The 14,951-nt window shown below is 38.6% G+C and overlaps 1 protein-coding gene across 1 annotated transcript; it reads left to right on the top strand.

Annotated features, from left to right (window-relative positions):
- Positions 1–4,828: 4,828 nt before the first annotated feature.
- Positions 4,829–10,062, top strand: LOC124132114. The gene is made up of 2 exons (XM_046495780.2): positions 4,829–4,983; positions 6,008–10,062. Exons 1-2 carry the CDS (start codon positions 4,950–4,952, stop codon positions 6,625–6,627), a joined length of 654 nt encoding a protein of 217 aa, XP_046351736.2. The 5' UTR covers positions 4,829–4,949; the 3' UTR covers positions 6,628–10,062.
- The last annotated feature ends 4,889 nt before the right edge of the window (positions 10,063–14,951 follow it).

Genomic DNA, 14,951 nt, shown 5'->3' with positions numbered 1-14,951 from the left:
GCAACAACAGTGGTCAAGCTTCCAAAATAGGCCTCGGCTGGATACCTAGGGTGAAAACGTGATCTTCGCACAACCGCTAGTCGTGATGTAAAGTGAGAGGAGAGAGGCACGCTCTTGCTCACTTGTATCGTCGAAATTCCTTCTGGAAAGTTCAATACCATGTTTGATTAGTCTATAGGAGAAAACTGTTCTAGAAACATTGTAACCTGAGCTCTCGTGGGCCTGAACACTCACTGGCTTCCGTGGATTGATTCGTTGGTTTAATCTGTTGACAACACCACGGTGTGTATTCACGGGTGATCGAGGAATGCAATGGATACACACCCGCGACGTTTTGGCGATGGAAATCCTTTAGTTTTGTGGCTCTTAAACTTTAAGGTCAATGGAAAGTTGATTTAGTGTGGTAAAATAGCAACCCCAGAGAACGATGATGATGCAAATATGATAAACTACGGGTTATAATCGAGGTGTTATGAAATTCGAATTTGTGAACATAATGATATGCTCCATGTTTGCTGTGAACATACGTATTTTTCACGATGATAATGACAATAATAATTAATATTCGATCATGTACTCATATAACACTTTAATTTCAGTAATTATTGTGGAAGTAATTTTGTACTAATGACAGCTGAAGGAAAATAATAAAGATGACTTTTTAAGGATCGTGATAATATTCCAGTGATTCTTTAAGTTTTGATTGCCCATCACGGAAATTAAATTTCAAACAGAGACAATGCAGTCTTGATGAATCTGGTTAATCAAATACAAACCTAAACAAAATGCAATTTCCTCCCCAAGGGTTTATATTGTATTTTTACGAAACTATTCATGTTAATATGTTTCCAAGTGGGTTGACCAAACAATGACTTTTTTGCAATTCAAATTAATTTCTTGTGTAATGCAAGCGTTAAATTCCAATCTCGCATGGACCCAATTTTGCGGCTTGAACGGAATCTGATCACAAATTTGGAATCTGTTTATAAGCTTTAAAATGCATTCCCCGTTCCTAGCATTCACTCAAACGAAATATTTCAGTTCTACGCTTTCGATTTAAGAACATGGTTCAAAAACGTCAACATGTTCCTTTCAAACACGGTGACATTTGCCTTTATGTCATATTACCTTGAACTGTCGAAGATTTTAAACCCGTTCATAAAGAACCCCTAGTAATCTGAATGTAATTAGTACGTTAGCATTATTGAAACAATTTCAAATAACAAATAATATAATGTATTTAATGTCCGTGTGTTTAATTAGACACATTCAAGATGAACTTTCGTTTTTTACATACACTCAACATTGAGACAGAGATAACAAAATAGAAAGAAAGTTGGATAGTAACCACATTCCTTTCTAAAAAATAAATTACTCATTACTGAAATAACACTCATCTAATCAGCACACATCGCTCCAAGCCATAATAAAACGCACTGAAGGATCCATGCTGCGCATGAGCGTAATTATGTACCAGATTAGTTGTCATATCGATCTTATAATGTAATACCCAAGGGGTTTAACAGTTTCGCATGGCAATGTGACTTTGTGCGTTACATGAGATTTAAGTCTTTACTTGTTAAATCTCCACGTATCACCTTGACATTACAGGATGAATGGAAGCGAACATGCCAAACGGTGGTCTTAGGTATAAATTGATTGACCTGTCAGAATGTCTGTTACTCTAATACTGAATGATACATTTGACTCCAGCTAGGCAATTGGAGAGCCCCCTGTGGTGCCCGTACCACGTACAATGACGACTAATTTGTTCTGTATAAGGGATTGGCTCACAATGCAGTGATTTCTCTGTGGTCATGAACAACCTCTGTTTTTGTGTGCCGAATGCATGTCCGTCACAACCGCTAACCATTATGACATACGTTCCTTGTGGAATGAATATAGGTAGCTAGCTTAACCCAAGGCCAAACAGGAGAACCATCCTTAATGACACGATCCATCGGTGACCGTGGGATAAGAACAACTGTCTCAGACAAAATCTTATGCACTGTATCCTTGAGAGAAATTGTTGTATTGACGAATTTTCAACGTGGTTGAATAACAATTCAGAGCCTTGTGTCTAGGGAGGTACTGCCTCACGGATTTATGTGGGAAAATTTGTAGTAATTTGGTAAGGTGGGGCTTTCTTAATGGTGCCAAGACTCAAAATTACGGAGCATGGATTCAACCATGTGTATTGATATAATCATGCAGGGACAGAACTGCAAGGTAAGCTGGCGGTTCCTTAATGATGTAGAGACTAAATCAGGCCCGTTCCAAATGCAATCGTATGCTGCGAGAATCTGTTAATAACTTTTTGCGAATGAGTTGATAGAAAAGGGGAACTCTATTTCGTTTTCTATGACAAATTATGCGGTTATCGATTCGTATTCTCATTTGTCGGAAGAAACATATGCGGAACTGCCCGCTATTTGCAAGAACTTTAGTACAATAAATAATAGCCTCCAAACATACATAATATTGCTTCGTGATACCACAGTCACTTCATGAATAACACATACGAAGGCTAATTTGAATAAAATCATAAAAAATGTCAAACGTTCCCGCCTGTTTAACTGGGCCTGTATTTCGGGCTGGCACCAAACCAGGAAATATTTCCTTAGCTGCCATGTTTCTGGAAGTGATTTACATATACAGTGTGCATTTGGCTCTTTTAAGAAGGAATACATGGCGATTTTATTGTCGTATGTATTATAATTGCAATACATTTCTTTAATCCTTAACATATGTTTCCATATTATTTGAATAGTTTAAGGTAAAGTAAAAGAAAGAGAAAAAGCAAACATTTAAAACAAAATAGATGCCTAACGAAATGCCCATCATTGCATACATGAAATAGTATATTTCTGTAGGAAGGTCATTAGGCTGTGTGCAAGGTCGTCGTTCAAATGCATTGTCAGGGTGACAAATGGACAAGTTATATGTATTTCAGCATTGCATTCATAATCGGGTGAGTTCGATTTAACGTATTTTTGTACAACATTACAGTTATATCATGAAGTGGCAGCTTAGGGAATCCTGCATGGTGCAGGTCTAAGACGTTTACCGTTAACATTTGTATTAACAGAACATTGCAAACCTTGTATGCTCTGTGACAACATTCCTTGTTGTCTTCTACCAATATTCACACTCAAAATAAGATCAACCACAAGAAACGTGAGTAGTCAATATGTAGGTTAATTACTGTTAAGAAATATTGAAGCCTTAAGCCAATAGGTCCATTCACGTCAATCCCGTGTCTCGGTTGTATACAACACTAAATAATTCCACATATAATTGGTGTACTAGTCAAGTGTACAACGCCAGAGAAAAAAACAGTCTCTAATATTCACCGAAATAGATTCCATTGGGTGAAAATTATATGAATGATAATATTGATTTTCTTGAACAATATAATTATCTTGGCATCATTATTGATTCGAAACTTACCTGGAATGCTAACGCGGGGCATATTTATAAAAAGGGCCATAAGCGATTGTATTTCTTACGGCTTCTTTGGTATTTTAAACTTGATAATACAATACTCTCAGTTTTATTGAACATTTATTCAAAGCATTTAGTTGTTTAACTTCTGGTATGGGAGCCTCTGTGTTCAATATAAATCTAAAATACATAAGATTTTACAGCAAGCAAATACTCAGGTACCCAATTTCGCCGAAATTTATGAGCAGCGAACTGTCAAAAAAGCTCGTAAGATACTAAATGACAGCAGTCATATACTTCATTCCGAATATCAGTTTCTATCTCCTGGCCGCCGACTGCGCATGCCGATGCTGAAAACAAACTCGGAAATCATTCAGACAGGCCAGTATTTGTCTTCTAAATATTTATCTGTTTAAAACGTTTTAACAGTTCGATGTACACAAATCTTCTCCTGTCATTATCCCTTTTATTAAAGTTTACTACTGCTGTGATATAAATACATATACTTTAAAATACCATCCCTTGTCGTCACTGGGGTAGTGTTCAATTTGCTACATGTTTTCACTCGTGGTTATAGTAGTAAGTGTCTTTATTTCTTATGTACATATTTTAATATCATATATATTTTATTCATATTTTAGTGATAATCAGCTGTGCAATATGAATTTCCCTTGGGATAACAAAGTCTTATCTTGTCTTATCCTATCTTATGGAGGTGACTATGCTTGTCGTAAAAGGCGACTAACGGGATCGGGTGGTCAGGCTCGCTGACTTGGTTGATGCATGTCATCGATCCCAATTGCGTGGATCGATGCTCATGATGTCAATCACTAGATTGTCTGGTTCAGACTCGATTATTTACAGACCGCCGTCATATAGCTGGAATACTGCTGAGTGCGGCGTTAAACAACAAACCAACCAACCCACTATCTTATGGATCAATGAAAATCAGTGATAATGCCAGAAAGGATTAAGCATGTCCTGTCCCAAAGCAACGACAAGCCCACCTAACCCTCTCAGAGTAACAAACAAAGATACATTTGAAGAATTATCGTTACGGTAGTATCTGGTAGTTTAATGTACTTTGATTATAACCCCATTCTCCAGGACTAAGAACGCGCTCATATTAGTAACTATTATGGAGAGAACGATTAAACCAAGCTTCGGGTTTAATCAGATAAATGAGGCGGGGATCAAGGTTAGGTCAAATCTCCCGGTGTCACTCCCAGCCAATGAAATAAGGGCTTGAAGCCCAATACATGTCATTCAACTGTCACGTGACTGACACTAATTGATTAGACAGTGCGATTGATAATTCTGTCCGGTCAGAATAGTTCTCACTCAGAATAACCAATCTCGAGTACAAACACTTCCACGCGACTCTCGTATCAACGGGAAGATAGAATCACAACCATTTAAACGTGTTTCTGTTGAGGATTCGATTCGAAGCACAGTTAACCTTACTGACAACCTTTAGATGAGATACACTCGGCGTGCAGCATTTTATGCTATCGTTTTTCCGTGTAGTGTGGCGAAGGGGTGAGTTTATCTACTGTAATATTAGTGTAATATATATCCGTTCTTATGAAACTGAATTATTGTAGCGTTGTCAGATATTCTTCTCTATATATGAGATGCTTTAACTAAGGATGCCATTCGTTTTCTTAACATAACCTTGTTACTATTCGTGGTAAGAATCGCTCTTTCTTCTAGAAGGTAAGAAGCACTCGTTCTTGTGATGAGGATCGGATGGTCACACTGGGTGACTGACTGTGACGTACTATATCAGTCAGTGACGTACTTTGTCAGTGACGTACTAAGTGACGTACTATATCATCAGTCAGGATGTACTTTGTCAGTGACGTACTAAGTGACGTACTATATCAGTCAGTGATGTACTAAGTGACGTACTATATCAGTCAGTGACGTACTTTGTCAGTGACGTACTAAGTGACGTACTATATCAGTCAGTGACGTACTTTGTCAGTGACGTACTAAGTGACGTACTATATCAGTCAGTGATGTACTATGTCAGTGACGTACTAAGTGACGTACTATATCAGCCAGTGATGTACTATGTCAGTAACGTACTATACGGCATGGACCCTTGCTAATATTGTCAGCCTACAGTTTGTTTGACCGTGACGTGTTTATTTATTGTCTGATGTAATAAGGAAGTTGTCCATAATACTCCTTGTCATGATGTCATAAAGTTGTAGTACTGCCGAATGTAGGCGTAACACTCTCCTACTCAACATAAATGTCATGTGTATCTCGTCTTCTGATTTTCAACCGATTGCATCTTTCCTCCAAAATATTTAAATAACTGTTGGATCACGATGAGATACATAGATCGTCGATGATGCCACCACGGGTTTGTGTCACCGTAAACCGACGACATGGATCGTTGCTCATGACATCATCCACTGGGATGCCGAGACGAGGTTCGGCATTTATCAGTCCGTACTATTGATTACTGTGGCGTCCATTCACTCCTCGTCATGTTAACGTAACGAACATTTGTAATTTAGACATAAACTAAAATGTACTTTTCATGTTTCAGAATCGATATTGCTTGACCCCAGGCGTGGCAATGACTTCATGACGTCACACAATTCTACCCTACCAATCGAAAGTTCGCCGACTGTGTCGCTGCTATGGCTGCCGTACGTTCTGATTGCCACTGTGTTTATCGTCTTCCTGGGAATCAACTTTTGGTGTTATCACAAACGGAATCGGGAACGTTACCTGAGGAAGAGGGACGAAAAAAGGGTAAAGGACGGTCTGTACGAAAGGCGACGCATAATTGCTCTGATGAGGGCTCAATTCCAGGTCAAACTCCCATCAGCCAATCAGGACATGTCTCCCAGAAGTCCTGGCGACCTTGGATTAGGGTTAGCGGAAGTTCAGAAAAGGGAGATAACTCTGGATCAGAATGGTTCGCTGCTCCGCCATAGCCTTCGAGAAAGCGTCGAGGACAGCTTTGACTATGCTGACGATATACATTCCAGTATTAACGATCTAGATGATCCTTTGTATGATCGATCCAGCCTCAAGAGAATTATGTTTGTGTCAAGTGTGTGTTCAACGGATATGAGCGGTGGTGGCAATGGTCAGAGTAATCTTTTGTCAAAACGAGGCATGTCCGGGGACAATGGGAGTGTTCACACAGTGTGTAAATAATAATTTCTTAAGCTACTAGTACATAATCCTGGATGAATACATTCCTTTTATGGAGACATATGCCAACATGAATGCGTTTTAATTGTCACAGGAGAACCATTGTCAAATCGAGTACAGTATTCAAAGAATTATAACTTGAAAACGGTACGTTTGACATGGAGACCAATGAATGGTTTCAAAGATACATGGACATAGCTTAACATACCCTTGATCAAGTGTGGAGGATGCGATATCGAAGCCATCATGGAGCATAAAATCTCTATTGGTGTTCATGTACAGTAAACTATGGTTATAACGAACTCAAAGGGACCATTAATTTTAGGTCGTAATAACCGTAGTTCGTTATAAGCATATATACAACATATATACAACAAATGGCCGGGACTTAAAAATAAGTTCGTTATATCGGTCAGTTCGTTATAAGCGTGTTTGTTATAAACGTAGTTTACTGTACGTGTAAATGTTCACCGAGTAAAATCCATTTTGGTATATGTGAATGTTGATGAAGGAAAAGCTGACCACAGAGTGCTCAAATATAATAGAAGGCCCTCTGGAGTCACATTCTTTCGTATTTGTTTTATTATTTAATATGTTTAAAAGGAACGTATTCCAAGCGAGGTAGAATTGGATTTACCCTTTTTTAAACGTATAGGCATTGTTCGGGTTAAACCTTCAAATGTACCGACATTAGAGGCGATTCGTCATTGTCATTTAATCCAGCTCAATTTCTGCGGAACCTTCTCTCGCCAAGACAAACCTATGTTTTCAAAGAAAGAACTTGAAACTGTGTTGAGAAACTTATTTTAAGTTTAAACCAAGCAAGAGAGAATAAATACAAAATCGATTTTCTCCCCACATATCTGAATTGGTTTATGCGAGAAATAACGTCTGTATATGCATAGAGACATGATTTGGACAAAGAGAAATATGATTTGTAATATGATTATGGCATGAACTTTATTCCACGAGTCACGTGGGAGAGTTATGTATCTGCAGTGAACGCAGTAATGTCGATTCCGGGCACATGTATTGTATATTCGTGGCACCACTTCAGTGAATAGTTATACTACTGCAAGTTTCGGTTAGAAAATACGCCGTGGTGTATCGATTACACATTCAACGGCGAACATACATGATGGGTTTATTGTGTATTGTATGAAGAATGAAATCCCCGAAGGAGGTCTGACTAAAAGATTTCGGCATTGTTTCTTCGACTATAGCTCCGAACTTATATACGAAACCTTTCCAGTTTTAGTAAGCGTACAATTAAACAAAGAGTGTTGATTAAAGTTTCTTGTAATGTGTTTTAGAATGAGAAAACAAATTTGTAAACCACCGAAACAATTGTCAACTTATCACGGAGGCTTTATGCTTCAGAGAGCAGTAAATGGTATTGTCAGTTTTGAACATTTCCGGTTGCCATATGCTTTAAAAATGTTACAGATAAACTTTATTTATTCGAAATTCATCACCTCTATTAAGGACTGACCATTTCATGTTTTGGGGTCTTTAGGGGGCTGGGATTTTCTCGGAAGAAAGAAATTGCCCCAGACAATGTTTGACAACCATACAACTTACGCTTCAGATGTTTAAAAAAAGAAAAGGTTTGCCATACATATTACATTGTCGCAATGTGTTTTTGCAAGAAAATATTTAGGCTCATAGTTCTGATTAAAACATATCTGGTTTTGTAACTGTAGCAGAAAAAATATCTCCATTCAAAATCACCCAGTCACCCCTTATCCTCGCCCTAAATTTCAAATGGTCTTTCCCTTAATTAAATGTGATATAATGATCCCAGTAGAATGCAGATGGCCCGCATGAAATTCGGGTTCAGGTCGCAAAATGCCAACACAAGTTTCCAAGCTCCAATATCCTCTAATTTACTTTGATCATACTATTTCAATTATAGATGACGTCATTATTACTAAATGATCATTGAATGATTTATCGCTCACCCCTAAAACAACTAACAAAGAATCGTTTACCCGGTATCAAGATAATGTTAAACAACTGTGTACTGATAGTGGATAGTGCTACGGCCTACGAGACAAGACTAATTTCGCGTCAGCCCAAAAGGTCATGTGTAACTTGGAGAATATTCACACGTAAATAGTCGTGGCAGAGTCAATTCCGTGCAAGTCGTGTCATTATAGCTCTTATGTTGTCACAGTGACATGCATGTAGCCGTAATGACAAATATGTTTTTCATCTCCCTGTCAATATCATTTTTCACCAAAGCTGTTTTTGAACACATTGCCCAGTACGACATCATGCAATCATGGTTATAAATATTGCATTAACGGTCCATAAAATCAGCACATTGTTTTTTTATTTAGATAACGGCTAAGCATGATTAAATCAAGTTTTGTTTTTACAACCCACGTGATTCAATTTTTAAATTATGTTCAACAAAATTGCCTGCATCCTAGGAGTGTATTTCATCGAGGCCCTAGCAAGTTGAATTCTTTTCCGCTGATTTCCCCCCAAACTTATACGAGGACGAATGTGGTTGGTATATTTGTAAAGTAAATTTGATTGATTTCAGATGCTGAGCAATTTCATTATGATTTCTATTTCGACATGGTCATAACTCATGTCCTGGAGAAGTGCAAAACAATAGACACTTCTCAGTTTAAATTTTAGTGTTTTTCTTCACCTTCGGATAAGTTTTAATCAGTTTATTAGTTTAATTAAAATAATGTACTTTACATAACGGACAACTGCGATACTGGTTTCCGTAAGAAACTGAACAACACTGAACTATGTTCAACAAAAGAACCAAACCAAAGCCTGCCGGGGAACCGGTGGCCTTGTGTTGCTTCCCGTAGCTGGTAATCCATTCGTCACCGCTCGCACCTTTCCTGGACCATGATCTGTCATATGTAATTTTCTAAAAGTATTTTAATATGCTACATAAATGTATGGATTAATGGGTGTTAAATAGTTCAGATTTCTAAGGGAAGTCATGCTTCATCATATATGCTTAATCACTACCCGTAAACGTGGAGCATTTCAAATCGGGCTCGATCAGTCGCTTTTCGAAGGTGTCTCAATAATAAACACTACAAAATAGTCTATACAATTTCCTAATAAACTAGAGATATGAACGCGGAGAATAACCAGTCTGAATTATCAAACGACACAGATTACATTGGACTAAAAAGTAAAAATAGCCGTGAAAATTGAATGAATGGATCAAACTTACATCAAACAGAATTCTGAAAATACTTCAAGTGACGTTTTGCTTCGGCTCTTTCAAATATAATTATATCATACCATTCGTCATGCATGTTCATATATCGCACCTATATTTACGAAATGAATAAGAATTTATATCACTTATTAGTGAAAGATGATATATTTGTTTGAAGCCATGCTATCACTGAAATAATGTATTTGAAGGCGATGGGGGTAGCCAAGTGGTTAAATCGTTCGCTCGTCATGCTGAAGGTGAGATTTCAACCCCCCCCCCCCCCCCCCCAACCCCAACCCCGACCACCCCACCCCCCCACCCCTGGCTACACTGTGTGAACCCCATATCTGGTATCCTCGGCTGTCGTATTGGTGGATTAGAGCTAAAAACGGGGTAAAATCATACTGAGTTAATACGATTTCTAAAACATATTTATATCATTCTGAAAGGTTGTTGTCAAATACGCTATTAATAGAAACAGAGATGGCCGACAAAACAAAACCTGACTCTGGCTAGCTTGCTGATAATGTATACAACTAAAGCAGGAAAACATGTGACAGTGTCGTATTAATTTCATGAAGTGAAACATATAATTGACTTTCGCATGGCTACATATTTTGTTATGATTATTATGAATGTACAGATACCTCGTGCCAAAATTCGGATAGTCGATGACGACAAAGAATTTGTATTATTATTGTATTTATTGTTCCATTGACTATTTTGCAACATAACCTGATATTAAACATTAACAACGAATGATATATCTAAGAGAACAGTACGTGGTTAAGTGTTAACTGCAAATAAACACATGCATCTGATTGTTTTATTAACATAACGTTGAGGTCGAACTTGTTACCTGACTAAATGCATCATCCAAATCTTAAATTGCTGACGTATGCACATTTTTGTAAATTTGACCGGATGGTGTATTGGCAGTTTGCATATGGTGACGTCATATGGAAACACACACGGAGTGTTATCCTCCATCATACAGGGTATTATATCTCCATTCTATAAATAAATACCCTGGTCCCATTCGCCACCATAGCTACGTTTCGGAAGTGACGTCACAATCTCCATCTCTCCATCTCTCCATCTCTCCATCTCCAACTAAGTACAGACTCTGGCTCGCGTGATTGGTTTCATTGGAGGGCTATAGTTAGCGTCGTATCATTCGAATTGGGCTCCAAATGACACGGTGGTAGCGAATGGTTACAGGGTATTCTTGCATGATACTCGAGAATGACGGAGTATGTGATCATGTCTTTCATCATGACTAGCCGGTATATCAGGGTTCAAAATAAGTAGAACTATCCATATTTACGTTTCATGCATAATGTCATGGAAATTATGTTTGGCTGTTTCTCGCCGTGTGTACGACTAGTTTCGAGGAGATCAATAATTTCCACCTTGTCCCCAGTACTTTGACCGGATTTTAACGGAATATTTATATGTCCTTGTCTGAACTCGTTGGGCTCTTCATAAACCTTGTAATATAGGTAGCGGTGTAAACCGAGTAGACTCGTGACATCATGGTAGATGCCAGGTTTAGGCAAATCCCGGCAGTCATTCTGAAACAATTTCACAATGAGAAACATTCTTTGCATGACCTCACATGGACCTTGGCACTTGCCTCAACAAATGTTTGATATCATATGCATGTCCTTTCTAACACTTATGTTAAGACACATTGTCAGACTATCTATCAGTCCTTGGTATTGGCAAATTCGCTTATTGTAAGACTATTGTGAGGTCATCATAGTATTGTCATGGCAACCAGTGGCGACATTTAACAATACTTGCGTGTATACCAACAATATAATGTGTCATGTGCTGGGCGAAATTCTGTGCATTTGTGGTGAGAGGTGTGCTTGAGTCTGTTGAAAATGTGTGTTTCGTCTTTCATGTTCCGTTGCTGTAAACATTAAAGTATATCTTGTACATGACGTACATTATCGTAAACATGACGTACAGTGTTTGGTGTACATGACGTACATCCCATAGTAATGATAATATACAGTATCGTATACATGACTGACATTACGTCATGCACATGGCGTACAGGATCGTACACATGACTGACATTACATCATGCACATGGCATACAGTATCGTATACATGACTGACATTACGTCGTGCACATGGCATACAGTATCGTATGCATGACTGACATTACGTCATGCACATGGCGTACAGGATCGTACACATGACTGACATTACATCATGCACATGGCATACAGTATCGTATACATGACTGACATTACGTCGTGCACATGGCATACAGTATCGTATGCATGACTGACATTACGTCATGCACATGGCGTACAGGATCGTACACATGACTGACATTACATCATGCACATGGCATACAGTATCGTATACATGACTGACATTACGTCGTGCACATGGCATACAGTATCGTATGCATGACTGACATTACGTCGTGCACATGACGTACAGTATCGTACACATGGCTGACATTACGTCATGCACATGGCATACAGTATCGTATGCATGACTGACATTACGTCGTGCACATGACGTACAGTATCGTACACACGGCTGACATTACGTCATGCACATGGCATACAGTATCGTATGCATGACTGACATTACGTCGTGCACATGACGTACAGTATCGTACACATGGCTGACATTACGTCATGCACATGGCATACAGTATCGTATACATGACTGACATTACGTCGTGAACATGACGTACAGTATCGTACACATGGCTGACATTACGTCATGCACATGGCATACAGTATCGTATGCATGACTGACATTACGTCGTGCACATGACTTAAATTATCGTATACATGACTGACATTACGTCATGCACATGGCATACAGTATCGTATGCATGACTGACATTACGTCGTGCACATGACGTACAGTATCGTACACATGACTGACATTACGTCATGCACATGGCATACAGTATCGTATACATGACTGACATTACGTCGTGAACATGACGTACAGTACCGTATACATGACTGACATTACATCAAGCAGAAGACGTACAGTATCGTACACATGACTGACATTACATCAAGCAGAAGACGTACAGTATCGTATACATGACTGACATTACGTCATGCACATGGCATACAGTATCGTAAACATGACTGACATTACATCAAGCACATGACGTACAGTATCGTACACATGGCTGACATTACGTCATGCACATGGCATACAGTATCGTACACATGACTAACATTACATCAAGCAGAAGACGTACAGTATCGTGTACATGACGTACAGTATCGTGTCCATGACGTACAGTATCGTGTACATGACTGACATTATGGCATGCACATGGCATACAGTATCGTGCACATGACTAACATTACATCATGCACATGACGTACAGTATCGTGTCCATGACTGGCATTACATCATGCACATGACGTACAGTATCGTGAACATGACTGATATTACATCATGCAGTATCGTGTACATGACTGACATTACATCCTACACATGACGTGCAGTATCGTGTACATGACTGACATTACATCATGCACATGACGTACAGTATCGTGAACATGACTGATATTACATCATGCAGTATCGTGTATATGACTGACATTACATCCTACACATGACGTTCAGTATCGTGTACATGACTGACATTACATCATGCACATGACGTTCAGTATCACGTACATGACTGACATTACATCATACACATGACGTACAGTATCATGTACATGACATACAGTATCGTGTACATGACTGACATTACATCATACACATGGCATACAGTATCATGTACATGACATACAGTATCGTGTACATGACTGACATTACATCATACACATGACGTTCAGCATCGTATACAAGACTGACATTACATCATGCACATGACGTACAGTATCGTGTACATGACGTTTAGTATCGTGTACATGACTGGCATTACATCATACACTTGACGTTCAGTATCGTGTACAAGACTGACATTACATCATGCACATGACGTACAATATCGTGAACATGACTGACATTACATCATGCACATGACGTACAGTATCGTGTAGAAGCCTGACATTACATCATACACATGATGTACAGTATCGTGTACATGACGTTTAGTATCGTGTACATGACTGGCATTACATCATACACATGACGTTCAGTATCGTGTACAAGACTGACATTACATCATGCACATGACGTACAGTATCGTGTACATGACTGACATTACATCATGCACATGACGTACAGTATCGTGTACAAGCCTGACATTACATCATACACATGATGTACAGTATCGTGTACATGACGTTTAGTATCGTGTACATGACTGACATTACATCATGCACATGACGTACAGTATCGTGTACATGACTGACATAACATCATGCACATGACATAAGTATCATGTACGACATACAGAATCGTGTACATGACATACAGTATCGTGCTCATGACATACAGTATTGTGTACATGACGTACAGTATCGTGTACATGACGTAATTACATATCGTACATGTGACGAACCCCGTGTACATGTCTCGACGTACATTAAAGCATGTACACGACGTTTGCGGTGATACTAAAATGCATTTGCGACGTTACGGAGCGGACACTTAACATTTCTTTTGACACAGTCTGGACAATACTGCTACAAGTTAAACACACTGATTTCAGATCTGGTGATTTTCTGCGGAAGACGTAACATCATGCACTTAAAACACTGAGAAAGAAAGCGGGGAAATGTTTTCATGTATGAACACATAACTTGTTTCCAATTCTGTTGGCGTTTAACATGTACTGTTTAAATTTGGTGTTCTGTGCGATACGTGCAATATGCTTGTGTGTCACGTGATATGGAAACTGCCATGTGTTTCGTGTGATGTATCATTTGTATAACGTGACATGCCAGTGAATCAGTTGAACTATCAGAAATCGATCAAATAATATATATCTCAATATATTTTCTACGATTAACTTACAAATTTGGAATATGTACTTAACATCTTAAGACAGTGTTTTGTAATCGTACGAGCAGCGTTGCATGTCCAAGCTATATGTAACTCTACAGATTATCAGATTGATCTTTCAAATACTCTATACCAGAAGAGGTCCATAGCTATAGCACAAACCATAGTT

This window comes from Haliotis rufescens, unplaced genomic scaffold (genome assembly GCF_023055435.1).
Source record: "Haliotis rufescens isolate VD_foot unplaced genomic scaffold, xgHalRufe1.0.p SCAF_4, whole genome shotgun sequence".
In the NCBI taxonomy this organism is placed as follows: domain Eukaryota; kingdom Metazoa; phylum Mollusca; class Gastropoda; order Lepetellida; family Haliotidae; genus Haliotis; species Haliotis rufescens.
Note: the sequence above shows the minus strand (reverse complement) of the source record. Positions and strands in the feature narration are given on the sequence as shown.

What these genes read in the sequence shown, in the direction of transcription:
- LOC124132114 (XM_046495780.2), top strand. Translation starts at nt 4,950, where the DNA reads ATGCTATCGTTTTTCCGTGTAGTGTGGCGAAGGG. An exon ending in CCGTGTAGTGTGGCGAAGGG is followed by an intron (nt 4,984 to 6,007) that starts GTGAGTTTATCT and finishes TTCATGTTTCAG; the next exon opens with AATCGATATTGCTTGACCCC.